This window comes from Diprion similis, chromosome 10 (assembly GCF_021155765.1).
Source record: "Diprion similis isolate iyDipSimi1 chromosome 10, iyDipSimi1.1, whole genome shotgun sequence".
Classification (NCBI taxonomy): Eukaryota; Metazoa; Arthropoda; class Insecta; order Hymenoptera; family Diprionidae; genus Diprion; species Diprion similis.
This window is the reverse complement of record NC_060114.1, coordinates 17,129,258-17,149,965: the sequence shown is the minus strand read 5'-3', so window position 1 is coordinate 17,149,965 and position 20,708 is coordinate 17,129,258. Positions and strand designations below refer to the sequence as shown.

The 20,708-nt window shown below is 39.0% G+C and overlaps 3 protein-coding genes across 4 annotated transcripts in view; 2 read left to right on the top strand and 1 right to left on the bottom strand.

Annotated features, from left to right (window-relative positions):
• LOC124411216 (DNA (cytosine-5)-methyltransferase 3B-like) overlaps positions 1–8,790 on the top strand; it is a 28,446-nt gene extending 19,656 nt beyond the window's left edge. For both annotated transcript variants that reach the window (XM_046890209.1, XM_046890210.1), the window contains 19 exons: positions 3,009–3,609; positions 3,648–4,011; positions 4,543–4,631; positions 4,721–4,840; positions 4,945–5,026; positions 5,104–5,217; positions 5,286–5,366; positions 5,604–5,756; positions 5,842–5,933; positions 6,020–6,130; positions 6,244–6,466; positions 6,562–6,692; positions 6,781–6,828; positions 6,906–6,970; positions 7,040–7,305; positions 7,391–7,627; positions 7,742–7,883; positions 7,975–8,189; positions 8,294–8,790. In XM_046890209.1, the coding sequence (XP_046746165.1) occupies positions 3,583–3,609; positions 3,648–4,011; positions 4,543–4,631; positions 4,721–4,840; positions 4,945–5,026; positions 5,104–5,217; positions 5,286–5,366; positions 5,604–5,756; positions 5,842–5,933; positions 6,020–6,130; positions 6,244–6,466; positions 6,562–6,692; positions 6,781–6,828; positions 6,906–6,970; positions 7,040–7,305; positions 7,391–7,627; positions 7,742–7,883; positions 7,975–8,189; positions 8,294–8,514 (2,781 nt within the window). In that variant the 5' untranslated portion in view covers positions 3,009–3,582 and the 3' untranslated portion in view covers positions 8,515–8,790. The remainder of the gene's footprint in view (positions 1–3,008; positions 3,610–3,647; positions 4,012–4,542; positions 4,632–4,720; positions 4,841–4,944; positions 5,027–5,103; positions 5,218–5,285; positions 5,367–5,603; positions 5,757–5,841; positions 5,934–6,019; positions 6,131–6,243; positions 6,467–6,561; positions 6,693–6,780; positions 6,829–6,905; positions 6,971–7,039; positions 7,306–7,390; positions 7,628–7,741; positions 7,884–7,974; positions 8,190–8,293) is intronic.
• A 167-nt stretch (positions 8,791–8,957) lies between these two features.
• On the bottom strand, positions 8,958–12,803 carry LOC124411218 (polynucleotide 5'-hydroxyl-kinase NOL9). Its single transcript, XM_046890211.1, has 6 exons — positions 12,243–12,803; positions 10,052–12,044; positions 9,721–9,941; positions 9,615–9,656; positions 9,316–9,515; positions 8,958–9,219 (listed from the first exon to the last, which is right to left on the bottom strand). The coding sequence occupies exons 1-6, from the start codon at positions 12,284–12,286 to the stop codon at positions 8,981–8,983; spliced, it is 2,739 nt and encodes a 912-aa protein (XP_046746167.1). The 5' UTR covers positions 12,287–12,803; the 3' UTR covers positions 8,958–8,980.
• Positions 12,804–15,388: 2,585 nt separating this feature from the next.
• On the top strand, positions 15,389–18,889 carry LOC124411221 (potential E3 ubiquitin-protein ligase ariadne-2). Its single transcript, XM_046890215.1, has 7 exons — positions 15,389–15,541; positions 16,205–16,727; positions 16,842–17,073; positions 17,195–17,312; positions 17,424–17,648; positions 17,779–17,991; positions 18,219–18,889. Exons 2-7 carry the CDS (start codon positions 16,205–16,207, stop codon positions 18,372–18,374), a joined length of 1,467 nt encoding a protein of 488 aa, XP_046746171.1. The 5' UTR covers positions 15,389–15,541; the 3' UTR covers positions 18,375–18,889.
• Positions 18,890–20,708: the final 1,819 nt, after the last annotated feature.

Sequence of the window (20,708 nt, the reverse complement as noted above, 5' to 3'; positions counted from 1 at the left end):
CCCTCTCTCTTCCCCCCCCCCCCCTCCGCCCCGCCGGCAAAACTTCCACGGGGAAAAATCAATAGAATACAAGAAAGACTAGGAGACCGTCGCCCCTTCCCACCCCTTCTTCTCTCTCTCTCTCTCTCTCTCTCTTTTCTACCACCCCTGACGTCCCATCCCCGTTTGGCGTTTGCCAACGGTTCGTTCGGCTGTGTGCGCCATTGCGCGCGACCAGCTCGACCTGTACATGCATGCAAACCGCTGCGCAGCGCAAACCTGCTGCTGCTGCTGCTGCTGCTGCTCCTCCTGCTTCTCCTGCTTCTCCTGCGAGCTGCCTCCGCTTCTTTGCATAGGGTAGAAGCACGGAGAGCTCTTCTCTTCCTCTTTTCGCGCCCGCTTCATCCCTCGTTCTTCTCTCTTCCTCATCAGCGAGTCTCACACTCTCTCGCATCTATTACCTCTCTATTCTCGTGTATGTATACGTACACGCGCTGCTCACGCTCTCTCTCTCTCTTTTTCTCTTTCTCGCTTTCTCCCGTCGCCTTTCCTTCGTCAACACGCGCACACACACTCCTATCATCTATCCAACCTGGCGTTTGTGAACCCGCGTGTAAGCCTTACTCGCGTTCATTTTCCGAGCACCTCTGTGTGCATGCCCGGTTCGCTCTTATCCGTATTTCTTCATTTACACACTATTCTCTTCTCGATTATCGGTCTCTGTCTATCTCTATCTTTATCTCCCGTACTGGCTGAGGAAGATTCCTGCACCCCCCCCCCCCCGCCCCAGTCCATTCGGAGATCGGTTGTTTTACATCTCTTATTTTTATCCAATAAATAACCATCGTTGCTTAGTTATGCCTGCTGTACTAGTACACTTGCTATTCGAATGAATGGGGGAAGAAGAATGAAGGTGCCTGAAACCAATCGACGAGTCAATCAACGAATCAATGAACTTACCACAGAGACAGCTGGTTACAAAGATATGAAAAAAAAACTCTACAAATATACGCGAGCGAAAGAAAAGATACAGGGTGATCAGGAAACTAACAAGAAATCTCTGTTATTTTTTTTTTCTTTTCTTTCTTCTTGTTGTCATATTTCTAAAACTGGATTCATTAAATTAACAACTATCTAAAGACAAAAAGTGTAAGAAATTATACGAAATTTATGCAATTCAATGACCATCATGTATTACGTAATTTCTATAAATAACTGTATGAGTAGGTTTTTGTATAGAAATAAAACATGACGTGAATCGAAATAAAACATTTGTTGTGAATTTCGCAAATAAAGTCTTTTCGTACGACACGACCTATAATAATTGTTGAAGCTGTTCCTGACTTTAATTACACAAGTATACCAGGACGAGTTACCATGGGTGGACGACAAAATTGCGGTTCACCGATTTTCCTGGGTCTTGTATGTAAGAATCAAGTCCTGGATATCCTGGATCACAGGATAGAGATGTACACACGTATACATTATATTCATATAAATATATGCATTATATCTGCCTTCGTGTGGATGCTGATATAATAATGGCACATATACGTATTTTTCCTGTATTAGTCTCAGAGAACTCTATCTCACTTCATCATAAAGAGGATGTTGTAGAATGTTGATAAAGCGAACTAATTTCCGGATGAATAATTATGTACATACATACCGAATACGGAATATGTTCATATCGTCTACTGATTTTGATAACCTAATCTCTGTAGGATAATAATATAATTACAGAGCTTGATTACATATCAGAAACATTTGACGAAATATTTTGCACATTTGTTTTTTTTTTACCCCATGTTCATGCTGGAAGAATTTATACCTGTGGCTGAAGTGATTTTTGCCTGTTGCATGGGATATGAAAGATATTGTTTTTTTTTTTTTTTTTTTTTTTTTAAATTTTTAAAGACGTCGCGAAGGTTCGAATGTTCGAAAAAAAAAAAATAAGATATAAAAAAATCGATAAAAAAATATATCGACGATGAGACAGTCCTGCACTCGAGACAATCCGCATCGGAGTAGAGCAGCGCTCGAACTAACCAGAGGCACAAGAATTACTCTTGAGGGTTGCCCCGCGCCTCGTTCCCTCGACAAAACTCTGTCAACAACTTTCAATTTATGCCGAAAGTTGTTACGAGGAAACTTTGTGAACCACCTGACCTACGGGTCATCAAACCTATTACTTATAGTTCAAGGCTTCTTCTACATTCGTTTTCTTCTCGTTTCTTCGTTTTTTTTGTTTTTTTTTCTTTCTTCTACTTCTTTTCACAGCTCTCATTTCATTGATCAGTTCTATTGCAAATTAAGTTCTCTTTCCCTTTTTTTCTTCCCGTTTCAAACACTCTATGCCACTTTCGAATCACCAAATTTTCCATGTATCTGGCTGATTATAGTTTCTGGGAAAAAATTTTCCGTTACCCATTTCGACAGGTACACGGTACCGATGCTTGAGTAATTTTCATTCCTGTTAAACGCATGCCGTTTAAAATAACTAATCGATAGCTAACCGATCAATATATTTTCTACAAGTGCATGATGAGTTAGAGGAAGTATTTTCATTTCAATTTCGAAACGCTAATTGTAGTGTATTTCGTAGTGATTCGATAATTCATATGGAACTGCCTCGTATCCCGCCAAAAATATTCCAATTCATCGGCAAATCATAAATTGCTTTATCAGGTTAGTTTCAACTGTCGCCATCTGTTGGTCGCTTTGAAACCTTATGAATGTGACAGAATAATGTTTCCATCAGTGGTTTCCATCGAGAATTTACCCCACTGGATAAATAGATATCGATTAGTCTCCTGGACATCGAGTTTCACGATAAATTTCATCGAATTCAACTCCTGCAACGTGGTTAACATATACGTTTGAAAATCCGCGCTTCCTAAAGCGCGAAAGAAACATTTTCTAGAAAAGTAACTACGAAAAATTTGTAGTCTAAAATTTTTCACGCCTCCAACAGTTTTCACAAAAGTTGAAAAGGACTACAGATTCAGATTCAATCGTATATGTTCCAGAATGAAACTATCGTCCGAACGTCGAGCGATGAATATTATTCGAATGTATTCGTCGAGAGTGAAGATTATCCGCTTGCAGAATGGGAATCCGATCAGTGTAACGTGGCATCCAACAAAAGATCAATCGACGACTCCGGTATCCTCGAAGATCATTGCCTCTACACAAAGAAGCCGTTTTTCAAAACAGAAAGAACCACGTTGTCCGATATCGGAAATTCCTGGGTAAAGTCCGATGACGAGACCGGTCAAAATGTCTTGGAAAAAGTTGACGAGACCGATTACGGAGGGTTGTACTATGAATTCGATGAACGGAGCGAAAAAATCGGTGTTGGGTTCCTCAACCGCGACCACGATTACTATTCATCCGAAAACAGCTTCGTCTGCAAGGAGGAAGAACCACCTGCCGAGAAAAGTTTCTCCGGTTCATCGAGCAGGAACTACGACAAATCGGCCATCATTCGTAATCTCGAAAACTGGCTGCAAGCATCCTCCGAAAATCAAAACACCTTTGACGGTAACATAGTTACCACCAACGCTGGCCAGGATAAGATAAAGAATTCATCAAACACTCGCGATGACTGTCCTCGGAGTAGCTACACTGGTCGACGCCATGCAGATCGTAGAACATTGCAGAGCGAGACCGGAGAGATGTGTAATCAACGTCAGGAATCCTTGGAACAGAATCTCTTGACTTATGGACTCAAACAGTATCCTTCGGCCAAGGAAAGATACGCGGAGACCCGGAGCAAAAGGGGAGAGAAATATCCATCCGCAGATGTATCGAAAGTGAAATCTATCCAGGATAAAAGAACGAACAGTATTTCCCAATTTCCAGAGATGAGAAGAGGCCATCAGACTTCTCTGAAGGAACAGACTTCGCACAATGGTCGCAGGATGACGCGAAGTCTGATTAAGAGCATCGAGAATGTCTTTGGCTCGGAAAACGCACGCAATCAAATCGGCAAATTCGTTTGGGGACGCATCAGCATGGCTTGGTGGCCCGGTAAGATATCAATGACCATTTTGTCCATTGGTAGGATGGCGTCTTTTTACTTGGAATAAAAGTTTCACGAGATAGATGTCTTGTAGAATTGTTCATGGGTTTCTTGAAAATTTCATAGATGTCAAGAGGTTTCAGTGAACTTCCAATGAATCAGGTTCTTGAATACCCCGTACTTCACGGTTGTCCATAAAATTATTACAAATTTTACTGGCAATCGGATTCATTTCACGGTATAACGATGTCTGGAAGTTCACGGATTTCACTGAAATTTCATGGATATTTCTTCTAGAATTTATTTGAAGCTTCAAACATTTTACTGGGACTTTGTAGAACATTGTATCACAGAATCCTAGGTACTTTTGAACACTGCAGCATTTCACAGGTGTCCTCCTCCTGCATTTTAAATGAACATTATTTTATGGAGATATTTCGAATTGGTTTTAAAACAGCTCGATTGGTTTTTCGTTACCTTCCACGCTTTTGTCTTCGAAGATAATTTGCTTCACATTTCGTATTCTTGACTTTTTCTAGCATTAGTGGTTGCCGCTGAGGATGTCGGGATTGAACCGAAGGTGGATAAAGTTTGTGTTTATTGGATAGGCGAGGATCTAATTTCGCTGGTAAGAAAATTGTTGGATTACATACAGAGTTACAGACCATACGAAATTTTTCCATTCACAATGCAAGTAAATTTTATTTCCCGTTACAGCTAAACGAGAAAACTCAAGTTGAACCATTTTCAAATAGTTTAGACAATAGACTGCTCAGACATCTGGAAGACGAAAGAGTGCCAAGGGATAGAAAGAAGGCCTGTTTCGTAACTTTAAAGGTGAAATTTTCTGTCGCAAGTTCTAATAGGCATTCAGTTATAATTTTGCTGAGTTAAATCAAAACTTAGTGTTTTTCGCTACTTTTTATTTTTTTGGTTCATAGCTATTCTCGAAACGTTTGAACATCCCTTTAATCAAACCTTACGTAGCCTGGGTCCAAAAGCATCTGATGGGAAAGAACCACCGTGAGTATTATATTTCCACATAAACTAGCATCTGGTTAACCAAAACGCAAGGATAATATCTTTACCATATTTTATAGTGAATGAGGTAATATGCAGTCCACTTCCAAAGTATATACAACAACGGCTGGCCCAGTTAAAGCAGGAAAATACTAAGGCAAAGGCAAAGATTGAACGCAGTAAAGAAGAAGCACGTGAGTTTGGTCAAAAGTCGAGGGCGTCCATTCAATCAACATAATAGTCAAGCCTTCGTTCATTTCAGGTTCGCCGAAATCGCCCAGTGACTCGAGTCCTTCAAACAGTGAGAATCGGGACAGCTTGGACAAGAAGCTCAAGGATAATGGTCCTCCTTTTCTTTGATACTATTCACACCATCTTTTGCTTTTCTTCTCACCCTGCAATCCATGTAAAAGTTATCAATCCTTCTCCCTTAAACTTTTTGATTTACCGAATCCTCTGTGGCTTGCGTACCGCATGAAAAGTTTTCTGATCAAATATGCGTTTTTAAGAATTTCTGACGTTCTTCCCTATTCCAAAGTCACCTTTTCGCTCCGGCTAAGACTTCAATTCTTCAACGCAGGATCACGATCCAGTAAATTTCCCAAAGACTTGGTCCGGAAATCCGCGAAGGAATTGCTTTCCAATTCTGCAGAAAATCATGTACTGCCACTGATGGATCAAAAACCGGGCGTCATCGTTTGGGGAAAAATCAGTGGACATAGTTGGTGGCCTGGTAGGTTTTCAGAACCAGCAATTGGTCACTCTAGAACCTCGGACAGAACTTGATTAAGAATTTATTGGTATTTCCTCACCGGCAGCGATGATCGTTCATCATCACGACTGTGGAACAAAGGAACCCAACTTTGGGTGCCAATGGATCCTCTGGTACGGGGATTATCAGTTATCCCAGGTAATTGAACATTGAATTTTTCTTCGAACACTATCAAGTAGAGATTTCAGATAAAAAATTGAACATTCTTTTATCCAAATTCCCAGGTTCACTATGAGAATGTAATGAAATTCGACGAGGGAATAAAGAAAATGAAGAGCTACATAACTCAGTGTAAAAGACAAGTATACACGAACGCTGTTCTCAATGCCTGCAAGGTATGCTTCGGAGTTTTAGCCGGCCTACAACGTTCTACATAAAATATTCAACACCATTTTTCACGCAATTACCACTGACACGCATGACTGAGAAGGTTCCAATTTTTATTCAGGATCACTGTGCTCGTCTCACTTACGATACGAGGAAATGGACGATGGACGATGTCTTAGCTTGGGTGTCAAGTTTGAGTACCAATTCGAAAATGCCAATAATTTCTAAGCCAAATGACGAGTCTTTAGAATCAAGATATTCGTCTCACATTGTGGAAAAACTTAATGAGATGAAAGCAAATCAGGGAGTTGCAGCCGAACGTGAAAGCCAAATTGAAGACTGCGGTAAAGCAAAGATCTCGTTTGGAGTTGACAAAGATTGAGCGGCAATTTAGAACAGAAATAATGTAACATCTAACTTATCGTTAATCACGTTTTAGATGCTTTGAAAGCTGTACTCGCTGGGCTTCTTGACACTCTGGAAGTTCTGTGCATTATTTGTCTAAAAATTCACTGCAACAATGTACAGGAACATCCGTTTTTCAACTGCGTTCTTTGCACAACTTGCTTGGTCAGTTATTAACGATTCTAAATATTCTTGATTATCCTTTGTTTGACATGTACTGTAAACAAGAATTTATACAGAATTTTTATTACAGGAAGAATTCAAGGCAGCTATATTCGCTTACGGGGATGACGGAAAATGCGTGAGTACGACGAATGAATGCTTTCTAGAATATTAATAAAATGTAATGTAAATTTTATTGTTCTTAACAATTTTTAGTTCTACTGCACTTTGTGCGCCGGTTCGGACACAATCGTCATGTGTGACAGTTATGATTGTCCTCGGTAAGTGAGCTGTCTAACATTATTCGATTGTTTACGAGCTGAGCAAAATATTTCATATCATACTTTCAGAGTTTATTGTACCGCGTGTCTCAAGTATCTGATAGCACCAGCGGACTATGATGAAATTCTGCTCAAGGATCCCTGGCTCTGTTTTTTATGTGACGACTCTTACAACAGAGAGAAAAGTCGAATATTCAAACCGCGAGCTGACTGGAAGACAAGGATGGGTCGACTATTTCACAAAAATATTGACACAAGTTGGAACAAAGTGTGGAATAATAATAGAGAGAGAAAACCAATGCGCGTACTGTCGCTGTTCGATGGAATCAGTACAGGTAATTGAGCTTACATTTGACGAAAATGATTCACCGAACCAGAAATAGAATATCTGCGAATGCATATTTGAAATTAAATTTTCAGGACTGCTAGTGTTGGAAAATCTAGGCATATTAGTGGAAGGTTATTACGCTGCAGAAATCGACGCTGATGCGCAAACTGTCAGCATGGCATATTTTGGGGACAGAATATACCGGCTTGGTGATGTCAGGAATATAACGCAGGACGTTATAGACTCGATTGCACCCATCGATTTACTCATCGGCGGTTCTCCGTGCAACGACTTAAGCCTAGCGAATCCAAACCGATTGGGTTTACACGGTGAGTTGTGTTTCATTTACTTTGATCACGTTTCTGTTGGCAGACGGTTTTTTCGTATTCGAAAATGCAGGTACTTTAAAAGCGCGAAGTTGCAATTCTACTTACATTTTCCAGATCCGAACGGAACTGGAGTACTCTTTTTCGACTACTGTCGAATAAAGAACCTCGTCACTGAAGCTAACAGAGGTCACCACTTATTTTGGCTCTTTGAAAATGTTGCTTCTATGCAGAGTCGATACAGAATTGCAATTAATCAGTAAGATTGATGAGCTTTTGAATTTCCTCTTCAAACCAATAGCTTAATCAGGGATGAAAGATCAAGGTAATAATGATGTTTTTATTTGAAGGTCCCTCAAGTGTGAACCGTACCTCATAGATGCCTCAGATTTTTCACCCCAACATCGGCCGAGATTGTTCTGGAGTAATCTTCCAATAGGGGTAAATTTTCCACCTCCAGACCCATCTCAAAATCTGCAAAGCGTGTTGACACCAAATTGCAATCGCCACGCTTTGGTAAAAAAAATACAAACGGTCACGACCAAAGTAAATTCTTTGAAACAAGGTAAATAATAATGAGACTCTGATATTGTCCATCATGCAGCAACGCCCTTAATAAGTTTCTACTAATTATTTCTATTTCCACTCATTTTCGTCAACGACATCTAGGTGTATCACTTTTGAAGCCAGTTTTGATGAACGGAGCGCCTGATTCATTGTGGATAACAGAATTGGAGGCGATTTTTGGCTTCCCGAGGCATTTTACTGATGTTAAAAACCTTTCTGCTACTAAACGGCAAAAACTGATCGGTCAATCATGGAGTGTGCAAACGATCACTGCAATTTTGCGACCTCTCTGCTATTTCTTTTTATTAAAAACGCCGGAGTAAACCTTATCGATTTTCTATAAACGTACTGATCTCTCCACGTGTGACGATTTTACGTTGGCACCCAAAAAAAAAAAAAAAAAAAAACCATCTTTGAAAATCGGTCATGAAAATATTTTTTATACTTTTTTTCTATATAATTTAGAAATATTTTAACTCTAATCGTCAAAGAAACATTTAATCTCTAAATGTAAGTCATATCTAACGATACCTATACGAAAAGTGCAATGATAATTGTTTTCTTGTTTTTATGCATGTTCAAAACTCAATATGAATGAATGAAAAAAAAACTGTTATTTTATTAATATAAACAGTCTATTCATTATTTTCAAATAAAACATGTGAATGGTGTTTTTTTAACCCAACAAGCGATTTTCGAACAAAAAATATCTCGATCAAATCATACCCATTGCCTCCCCCCCTCCCCCCCAATGTTGAATCTAACTCTTTGTTTTTTTTTTCCCTCGATTCAGTATCTATTTATAAAGTTACGCCTCATTCGGAAAAATCTACGATTAGTCTCTCTGCTCGTTGGTAAATTGACTTCCTCGCCTACGTAAGGCGCATTACGATGATCTAGACCACCAATCAATGCTGGAGGTAACGGAATGGAACCGACGAAGGCATTTACGGATTGTAACTCGCTGACAGAGAGTGGAGTGTTGACATATGCCTTTCCAGTTTTCACATCGACGCCACGCACGATTCCTGTAACGAAATTATGGAATCGCGAGTAACAGTTTGGTGGGCGAAAAAATAAAGACGAATAAACAAAAAAAAAAAAAAAAGAATACGAAATATTACCGAATCCGTAACACGTCGATAACGGCGCTCTCAGCAAAGTTTTGGTATGAACTTCATCCGCAACATAAGATTCCTCTGAATTCTCTTGGGTCTCGTCGATCCCGCACAAGGCAACGATGTTCCCGTTCATTGTTGCCAAAATATGAGAAGCTGGTACCAAAGGCCGCATCAGCGATATCGTCAAACTCGACAACGGTATCCTGTAAAAAAAATCGATAACATGAGATCAAGAATGAAAATATCGCTTCGAACTTTCGCAAAAAAAAATAAAAAAAAAAAAAAATTATTTATATACTCACGAGTAGGGAATTGTCTCGTTGATTCGCAACGACTGAGAGAATCTGAAACGGTGTGAAATTAGTCCAGGAACAATTTGAAAGCTTGTAAAAGAGGCGATAGACTCACAAAAACTTTTCGCCGCTCGCGTCGTACTTCACGATTTTACTGAGGTACGATAGAAGCGTCAGATCACGCTGCTCGCGTGGTCCGATTTCCCACAAATCTCCGGATTTTCCTTTCGATTCAGCGAGCGTTGGCACCACGTCTAATTCGTGATCGCAGAACTTATCCCAGAGCTGATAATCGTCCGAACTACCGGCTAAACGATCCGGTGAAAGAGTCGGGATCTATGAAATAAATTCATAAATCATACAAAGTCGGGTGAATTTATGCGATTATTCGTGACCCAAAAATAGGAGGAAGGAATTTTAGTTAATTATCCAGGAATTATAAATACCTGCCCGTTGATCACTTCACTGCTCAACGAGTGAAGGAAGTTGTTTTTCGGTCTATGGCTACCTATTTGCACGACTGTTGATGGGTGAATTAGTTTGATAATGTAGACGATGATGTCCCATCCGATACCGGTGCAAAATCCCATCGTGTTAATGACGACTGTACTGTTCCGTAGTCTCGTCGATTCGTTTAGGTATTCCACCAATTTTTTCGCCGCATTTACGTAACGTGGAATGCATCGGGTGACGTCGATTTCGCCGATATAAAGCTGGTAAAACGGGGATTTCATGTGCGTGTAATTCGGCCCGGTCAAAGGCCGGTCGATCAAGTTCAAAGAAATGCATCCGGGCGGCGTGAATTCAGGCTGACCGGGATCGAAATCTACGACGACGACTTCCTTGCGAGTGGGCAACAAACCGTTTACGAAATATCGCAGAGTCGTCGACTTTCCGACGTTCTTGCCACCGGCAATCAATATCCGTTGATAATCATTCGGATTCTGGTCCACAAGTCGTTTCAGTACATTCGAATCGCGATAACTATCTTTCTGTAACTGCTTTCCGAGATCGTCGTACTGAAACATCGTCTGCAACAATTTTTCCGCCTTCTTTGGATGTGAGTTGTGGTAATTCGTCGTATCTTCGATCTTTGGAAAGAGTTTGAACTGGTAATAAATGTCCAAAAATTTCGTCAACGTGTTTTCCAAATTTTCTAAAACTACGACCGTTTGTCCGTTCAGTTTCCGCGCGAGATTTTCCGCTGCGTCGATGTTCATTCCCTCAGTTCTCAGCAAATTGCAAACGCTTTCTAAGCTCGTATTATCGTTAATCTCGTCGCAGACGGTTTCTATGCTCGCCAAACTCACCCCTCTTGGCGAATATATCTCGGCCGGTACGACAGTTTCGCTTTTACTAAAAACGAACCCGTATATTTCTACCTTACCGATCAAGACTTTGACGCGCAATTTTCCGTTGAAGTAAAATTTACACGACGGACTCATCGTGGCTATCACCTTACTTTGAAGACTGTAAAATTTGGGCTTTAGTTTTGACTGGATTTCCGACGTTATTTCCGAATCCTGAAACGGAAGTTCCACCCCGAAATCGTAGTTGGTCGGAGTCGAACAAGAATCTGGATGTGATTTGTCGCCACTCGAAACAAACGATACGTCCGAATCATACTCCTCGATATCTGCGGATGTATCTACAAACAGATTCGCAACATCGTCGATGCCTTCGTTACCACATCCATCAATGGATTCAGTATCCATTGTGGCATTTTCCATGATCGTGGCTTTGCAATAGGGATCTATTAAATTACCGCTCGAATTCGAATCTTCCGCGTCAGAGAAAAAGCGATGAGCAAAATCATCCCGCGAATTTGTCGCCGTGAAATGTGCACTCGTGTATGTAACTGACGAGTTAAATATTGACAAGTTTGATACGTTTAATGGAACTCCACTTATTACCGTTGGATCTTCAAATCTCTTTTTTCTTTCGGAAATCGTTGTTGAATCATTTAAGACGTGATTATTTTCCGTCAAATTATCGTCGGTATGAGTATTATCGTGATCAGTATTCTCTGTAGGATGCAAATTGTCAGTCGAAAACTTTCGCAATTTCTCAGATTTCGACGTATTCCGTCTTAAACATTTAGAACGTGCCTTTTCTTTTTTTAAAATACGATCTAATTGAGGAGTTTTTCCTTTCTTAACTTTTTGTTTTTCTTTCTGTACTTTTTGTTTCTTCATTGCTTCGCAGCTGTCTTGACTAGGACGTTTTTTACGTTTATCTGATCTTGACTTTTTGTTAAGTACTTCGTCTACGTCTTTGGTCGAAACTTCAGTTGAGGACTCATCGTCTACGACGGTAATTGTTTGTGGTGGTTGTAAAATAACGACGGGTTTCTTTGTAAAACGATCAGTCATTTGCTTTTGTTTGTCGGAACGACCCTTCGAATTTTCAATCGAACTGATTTTATCGGTCAGCAATTTGCTGAAATCAAATAAGAAAGTGACAAATTGAACAAATGAGAATCGAAAATTCAATAGAAGCAACTCGGATCGCATGTCGTTACGCGAATGAACGTTAAAAAGTCAACGAAATAGAAAGTCAAGATGATGTACAGACGTAATACGCGCAGAGAATGCGGTTAACCTCAAAACTACACGTCGAAAATTCATTATCACTCACCTGACACGATTTCTGAATTTCCAGTCACAGCCGTTAGTCGTCATAGTGAAATTTACCACCCGTAGCGGATTTTTGGTCGACACGTTCTTGTTTCAATTCTTATTTTCACTCATTGTGCAAAATAATTGCACGCAAGAATCGATCATCCTGGAACTTCAAAATATCCACGCCGCACACGTGCGTTTGGCAGCTTTGACCATAGATTAATGAAGACCTAGAAGCGCCACTCTCCTAACATTCCGAGGCCAACTTCGGTCACTTTGCGAACTAAATGAAACAAGTAAATGGGTTGTCGGGAAAAAAATTTACTTCTTACCGTCTCAATCTTTATTAACAGATTTTAGACGGTTTTCACCATCGTTTCTGCCACAGTTTCAGTTTCGCGGATACTAGACAAATGTTTTTATCGGAGCAGCTTAGCAAAAGGACAAAAAACGGATTACACGTCACAAATAAATATATTTCCCTCTCTGCAAGTTTGATAAAAAAAAAAATAGTCCATAGTTCCGTCCTTGGACTATTCGAAATTTATGATATGTGATGATTGCGACAACATTCGGTAACTGAGCAACTTTTCTAGCCAACACAGTTACCACAGCTCTGTTCAACACACTTCCAAAACGTTGGTTCCTTCTGGTGAATGAACAACTTTGATTGGTATCTCAAAGCACAAGATGATTTGCTATCCAGTTTCAACGTTGCCAAGGAAAATGGAAAGGCAACAGGCCTCCCGACCTAAAACAATAAACACATCAATTAAGAACAATAAAATGAAGCAACTATTAGTAGAAATATGAAACTTTGAATCTGTGTGGTTATTAAACTCTACCAACCTTTATCCAGTCAGTGGGTAATTTGAAAAAATTTCGTATTCATTCATTCACCATTTTTCTCATGGCTTAACGAATGGTCTCATTTAGAGCACCTTGTCATCAAAATCTCATGCTCAGGTTAATTCATGTATTACCTAGAAATTATACATGCACGTATGTTAGTAGATTTTCTTGGAAATGCTGCAGAGTTATCATTATTTATCAAATTTCTACACAAGCATCAGTAGCTTGAGATCAATATCAGTGAACAAAAATAACAAAAATGGAATTCGAATGCCAGATTGGTTCGAAAAATATTCTAAATAAAGCGGGATGGAGCGACACCTACCAAAAGGGGGCCAAATCAGCGAACAGATTCCACCGGTAATATTTTCGATGCGAAACATCAGCTGAGACCCTCCCCTAACCTAAGTTACCATTGGTTGATTAAAAGAAATAAAAGCAATAAAAAGATTTTCGGGGCATCAGTTCAGCCACCGAGTGTCCAATGTATCCCATACAAGTGATCAGGACCAAGAATTGATCGGAACGGATTCTTCAAAAAAGACTTTTGTAATCGGCATGTTCACCACGATTCAGGAGAAGGAGGTTCACTTTTAACGTCACATAGCTCACTTTTGGCTATAGACAAGGGGTCAATTTCTTCCGAGGAAAGTGGCTCGACTTTCACTCCAGCTATTTGGATGTATGGTGTGGAAAACGGTTCGTTTTCGTCGACAAAAAGGGGTTCGACTTTCAAACTCAGCAGTTCAGGCTCGACAGCAATCTCCATTTCTTCCTCATCTTCAAACTTATGGGATTCCTTTTTTTTTCTACCGCCTTTCCGACGGTCATACGGCCCCATCTTATATTGTTGAAGAACCCTTCGCACCGTAGACTTTGCGACACCAATTTCTTCAGCGATATGAGAGACGGGTTTGCTCGGGTCTTCGACGACTTTGAGACAGATGTCGAGCTTCACTTCTTCCTTGACTCGCTTCGATGGCTGGATCACTTTGACTATTTTTGCATTGAGGTTACCCGTCTCGCGAAATTTTTTTACCACGTTTCTCACCGTTGTCGAAGACGGTATCGGCCTGCTAGGATACGTCGCCGCAAAGTGATCAGTTATGTTCCTGTAGGTCAATCCCTGTTCACGCTGCAACACCATCTGTATTTTCTCGGCTAACGAGTACACGTAATTCGGCATTTCTATTCTTTCATTAATATGTCAAAATGTCAACGTGTCGATCAACAACTATCAAGATAACTTTTACGTCAGCATGAAGCTGCCTTTATCCGAGTACCGACTACAACTGGAGAAAAGTGGGGGTCCAACGTCGGTTCAACCAGAACCAATATGTCTATGGCTCAAGCTACAATTCTTTCCGTTAACGACGCTGCCTGCGTTGCCATTATTTAGCGCGTCTTTCGAACGACAAAGCTTTGATGGCTGGAAACGGCTTGAATAATGCGTAAAACTTCAACCAATTTTTATGAACGAGGGTTCATTTTCTTCATTAATCAATTTTCGACAAGGTATTGACGTCAGGTTTTCTATTGCAACTCTCGTTTGTTCACAATAAACATGGTTCGTAAAATCGCTGTTGTTACTGAAGAACATATCTTCGCAATTAACATGGACAGTGACATTGATGTTATCACTTGCATCGACGGAAGAATTTATTGTTGTCAACGGTATTTATTAAAAATAGTAGAATTGGGAAATGCGACTTGTGGAAATTGTATATATTGTGTAACAAGGTGGGCAAACTCGGTCTTTCCGGGCCAAGCGTAAGTTTGCAATATAAAGCACGAAATTCAGGTGAAGATCGCGTAATGCTAGATTTGCTTGCGACAGTGCATGTGTGCAGTTCTGAAAAGACCACTTTTAACTCCTAAACCTTGAAAGTAGTCTTTTCGGTATAGTCCGTGCATGCGCCCTCGCAGAATCACGCGACCGTCATAGACACGAGTATTTTTTTGAACGGAAAACATGCATGGAAAAACGCGTAAAACATGCCCGCGTTGCATAAATTCGGTTACGCACAAAGCGAGTCCTTGTTCACGAGAATTGGTCACATCAAATCTAATCTGAATCTAAACTTCTGAGTAACACATAATTGTGGTTGCTATTCGAGGTTTCCCAAATAAATTCAAATTGTTGAAATTCCTCAGTTGCTCGATAGTTTCATAAAAATTTTTCCGAACGGCTGTTCCTTCACAGTTTTCTTTGTTACCGACTGAGGCAGCAGTTTTCTATCTTACCGACGAAGGAAGGCACCTGGTACCGTGCTCGTCTGTCGGCACGACTATAGTCACCTTTTATGCGTCTTTCTCGTCGACGTCGTGTTTGGTGGGGGGGCTTTTACACGAGGTGGTCTTCTGTCGTAGTGGTGTTACCCAAGTTTAGGATATTTAGAACATTATTCTTGCAACGTCAGTTGTGATTTTAATGCATTTCTCTTGATAGTCGAACGATCCAAGGTACGTGATCAGACGAATATTACCAAGAATCCATTGGTCGAGTTTCACCCGAATGAAAACTGGAAATCCCAGGAAACAATTGGGATCTTCATACTCCTATTGTTTGCGTGTATATTTTCCTCGTTTGTTGTTCTACGGTTTCAGAAACGTCACTGTTTTCGCTCGTAGTATGAATAATAATAATATGTTATCTATTCTTGCAATAATGAGGAACGCAAGGAGGAAACGGTTTCCACAATTCACCCACTGTAGACTCAGAGCCTTGACAAAATTTCGTCATTTTTTTTCGTCTCCATTCTCTCTCTCACTCCAACTCTCTCAACGTATTTATAACCCCGATTCATCCGTGTATTCGAGTAAAGAACAATCATGTATTCTGCTTGAACAATATCGAGATTGTTCCGTCGATTTATACAGTCATCGGTACAACCAAATTGATCGCCTATAAAAATTCACCCCCCTGTATCTCCTGTATAGAACATACTTTTTCTCTGAATAGTATTTTTACTCAATCATATTTCTCTTGAAATTCATTCGTCAAACTTGCGCATTATAATCAAAAGGTACCTTAACCTGCTTTCCATTTATTCATCTTGGCTTTGTATATCCAATGCATTTTTGAGATCAGACGATACAGTGATATTTATTCTCGATATCACACAGATGTCGGGCGAAGAATATGAGAGCGACATGGATTACACGGATTCGGATTGCGGGGATACAGGATACGAGGATTATTACAACAATCCGCAATGGGGCAGCGAGGCGGACAACGACATTGATTTAGAGCACAACAAAAAGGATCCGGAATACGCGATTCACGAGTGCCTCAAAGTCGAAGAGGTAGAGAGACTTTTGAATGAAAATGTCGAAGAACTGAGTAATAAATTACAGATCACGCCGTCCCTAGCCAAAGTATTGTTGCATGCCCATGAATGGGCGCTCCAAGATATTATCCTCAAGTATCGCAACGACGCTTCCGGTCTTTTGGTTACTTCAAAAATCAAGTCCTCCCATGAACCGGACAGCAGCATAGTCCTCAGAGGTGCAAGGACTGCAACGTGTTTGGTTTGTGTCAATACTTTGTCCCTGGAAAGATTCGCCGCTCTAACATGCGGCCATACCTTCTGCAAGGACTGCTGGTGCATGCATTTCGAAGTTCAAATTATACAAGGGATTTCGACGGGTGCGTTCGTCAACTATTCATAGATACTCTTATTTCATTACCGACACGACAAGTTTTATTAATACTCGTTTATATGATCGTACTATCGTATTATTCTTACACTTTTTTTTTTAGGAATTGGTTGCATGGCTCAGGACTGCGAAGTACTTGTGCCAGAGGATTTTGTCTTATCTCTCCTTACCAAGCTGACAATGAGAGAGAGATATCAGCAGTTTGTCTTCCGAGATTACGTCAAGTCTCATCCGCAGCTTCGTTTCTGTCCAGGACCAAATTGCCAGATAGTCGTACGCTCCAAAGAATTGAGAGCTAAAAAAGTCATCTGTTCCTCGTGTAAAACACCATTTTGGTAACTGAAATTATTGATTACTTAAGGAAATGGTTTTTTTTTTTCTCCGGTAAATTGGGTATTTTATCACTTGCGGAAAATATATCAAATTCGTTTATCTTCCTTGTCTGAATTTTTCCAGCTTCAGGTGTGGAATGGATTATCATGCTCCAACCGACTGCGGTACGATAAAGAAATGGCTTACTAAATGTGCCGATGACTCAGAGACTGCAAATTACATATGCGCTCACACCAAAGATGTAAGTGAACCGAAATGCTGGCTGATCGTGTTGGAAAAATATTGTGCGTGCCCTTATTTAAGTGACTCGTGAACCTTAAAAGCAAATCAACACATTTGTAACTGATTTCAGTGTCCAAAGTGCCACATTTGCATAGAAAAAAATGGCGGGTGCAATCATATGCAATGTTACAATTGCAAACACGATTTTTGCTGGATGTGCCTCGGAGATTGGAAGGCACACGGCAGCGAATACTACGAATGTTCACGGTATAAGGAAAACCCCAATATTTCTCGTGAAAGTGTCCACGCACAGGCTCGGGAAGCCCTGAAAAAATATCTCCATTATTATGAAAGAGTGAGTAAACAAATACTTATCATATAACATTTTACTCAGGTAAAAGATTGTGGTAAATTGTTTTGCTTTACGTCTGAGCGTGCAATCGTGTAAAGTGCTTGTTTTTAATTGATCGAATCTCTTATTACAGTGGGAAAATCACAGCAAGTCGCTAAAGCTCGAAGAACAAACGCTGGAAACAATAAAATCTCGCATCCACAAAAAAGTAATGCATGCCAGCGGAACATGGATCGATTGGCAACACTTGTTCGAAGCTGCTTCTCTTTTGGCACGCTGTAGGTATACCCTCCAGTACACATATCCATATGCCTACTTCATGGAGGCAGGACCGCGCAAAGTACTGGTAAGTAAACGTAGAAGTTCTTCTTCGTTTGTCCTTTCAAAATCAAGTCTAAGCGTTCATTTCTGATATGTATGCCAGATAAATTAAGTGTCGCGCTGAAGCTGTCGAAGCTTTTATTCTTTTGGAAAATCCAACAGTCTTATTATCTTTATTTCTCTTATAAAAGGTAGAGTAATTTTAGGTCAGTCGTTTTATTCCATTCTGTAACTTTGCTTTTTCTCACGCAGTTCGAGTATCAGCAAGCGCAATTGGAGGCAGAGATAGAGAATCTATCCTGGAAAATTGAACGCGCAGAAACAACAGACCGCGGAGATCTTGAGAATCAGAAAGACATAGCCGAGAAACGGCGTGTGACTTTGCTGAAAGATTTTTTAGAGGTCTGATCCGCATCTGAATCAGATCGCGGTTTGTTATCTTCCGATTGAGACGTAATTTTCAATTATGTCCGATAAATCATAACCAGGTTCAAAAACTGGCAACGGAGCCCCCTCTGTTCTTCACGATAAAGTAGGTGGGTAACAGAGTGGAACCGAAAGAAAGAATAAATGAATTACTGATAAAGGAAAATAAAGAATCTAGTGATCTCTGAAAAAAAAATACTAAAAGACAATTATCATCTAGTTATTTGAAATCTAATGTTTTTATAAGATTGTGCTGCGCTTCTCGAAGCAAATTTCCATTATCGTACAGGTCATTCGTACTTTTAGCCAATTATTTTTAGTCTCCAGAAGCATGGTAAACAATCGAAATAAAATAACTTCGAAAATATCTTGGAGAGAATAAAATAATAGAATGAAAAGCGGAAGAGCAATTATTTTATCTGAAATTTGATGTCACGATTTGCAAAAATTATTCTATTGCCAATTGGCTATTGCAAAAAGAATACTACACACAAGAATAAAAAAGAAAATGAATAAATTAGAATTTGATTAATGACAATTGAAATGAAAACAAAGTAATAAGGCTGAGAATAAGATATTATGACCAGCGAAGAATTACGTAATTAACGTACTTCAGATTTTTCAGATCGTCGTCGTGGTTGTTGTAACGAGCGTGATAAAAATAATTTTATTTAAGTTATGCAAAACATTTAATAAGAAAGTTTGATTCAAATGTTTTGAGTACGAATCGTGAGTTATCGTTTGTTGAATATGTGTAAGCAAGTAAAACGACATCAAACGGTACAATCATGGATATTTGTTTTTCATATCAGATAATTAACTCTGTATCTTCGCACAATATCTCCTTCCCAATAAAATATCAGACATTTGACAAATATCTTACACGCAACGAAACATTTTGTACCAGTTAAACCGTTTGATATAGATTTACTTATGCGTTAAATTGTTTTATACTAATTAGCGATTACAAGTTGTATTGCCTGTTTAATGATTATATCATTTTTGTTTCTGAAAATTTTTTATTTTCTCCATTATTATGATTCTTAATAGTATTACGATCATTATTATTATTATTATTATTATTATTATTATTATTATTATTATCGTTAAGTACAGTTACGTTTGTAACGTCTTTCCGTTTCTCTCATCAGTTAGTTACGTAATTGTTTCAATTTTGATGAAGCACGATCAACTTGCACCCTTGTAAAATTTGAAAAAGAAAAAAAACATGCGAAGTTTTCATTTTATGGACGTACGTATGAATATTATGTGTATATTTTCTGGTCTAATCATTTTTTATTTATGTTTCTAATTTATATCAACCAGTACAATTATGAATAATATTTAAACGTACAGCAAATTATTGTCCGCTTAAAGCTCGTTATATTACGAAATGCTGTAACATCTAAGCCAGGGATTATATTGTAAAGCACGTCGTTCTGAATCTACGGGCAGCGAAGCAATAATTCATTTTTATTACTATTTTAATGAAAGAAAATATTGCAACGATTAAGTCAGCTAAATGTGAGAATTTGCAAATAAATTTTGTGAAATTTTTTTGCGGACGCGTGCGTGTGTAATTAAGCTTGCAATAATTGTCCAGGTCGGTAACAATATACAAAAATAAAAATGAGAGTATTAATTATAGGCAATTGATGCTGCTGTATAATTGTATAATAAATGAATTTTGGCTTTTGAATTGCGTTATATTTTTTTTTTTTTTTTTTTTTTTTCATTTCTTTCTTCAGACAAAAATGTTACGAATTTTCAAATTTATACGACTTAATTCTTGGACCTTGTCTCAGCAAGTATATCGTTGAGAGCTATTAACAATAAGTAAAAAGTGGTCGAGTAATTTTGACTAATCGATCATGATTGTTATTAATGAAACATAAAATAACGAGTACCTTAAATGATAAGAATAAAAGAAATTTGAAAAATAGAGAGGTGTGATAAAGAATGGATTCTAAGATAATTTCAGAAAATTTTCAAAAATAAAGTAACCGTACTGTAAATATTATTAGGCTAGTGTTAACGATTATAATGTGCGCAAAAGGTTGTGTGTGACGTTTTCTATGATCATGTGTAAGATTTTTAGGAAGTAATGGTCATCGTAATTTGTAATTAACGCTTCAATCTACGAAGCTCAAGCATAATTTAATATATTTCTGGTATTCCAACGATAATTATTAGTTTAAGATTAATTATGGTCCACAAGTTTACCGCAAGAAATAAGAAATTTAAGGAAATATAAAATATCATTGTAATATTTTACGTGGAAATAAATTCAACCCTCGTTATATATCTATCGAATAC

Coding starts and splice junctions, on each gene's coding strand:
- LOC124411218 (XM_046890211.1), bottom strand. CDS start 12,286: ATGACGACTAACGGCTGTGACTGGAAATTCAGAAATCGTGTCAG. Junction 9,516..9,614: donor AACGAGACAATTCCCTACTC/GTGAGTATATAA, acceptor TTTTTTTTACAG/GATACCGTTGTCGAGTTTGA. Junction 9,220..9,315: donor ATCGACGTGTTACGGATTCG/GTAATATTTCGT, acceptor ATTTCGTTACAG/GAATCGTGCGTGGCGTCGAT.
- LOC124411221 (XM_046890215.1), top strand. CDS start 16,205: ATGTCGGGCGAAGAATATGAGAGCGACATGGATTACACGGATTCGGAT. Junction 17,313..17,423: donor TATGCGCTCACACCAAAGAT/GTAAGTGAACCG, acceptor AACTGATTTCAG/TGTCCAAAGTGCCACATTTG. Junction 17,649..17,778: donor ATCTCCATTATTATGAAAGA/GTGAGTAAACAA, acceptor CTCTTATTACAG/TGGGAAAATCACAGCAAGTC.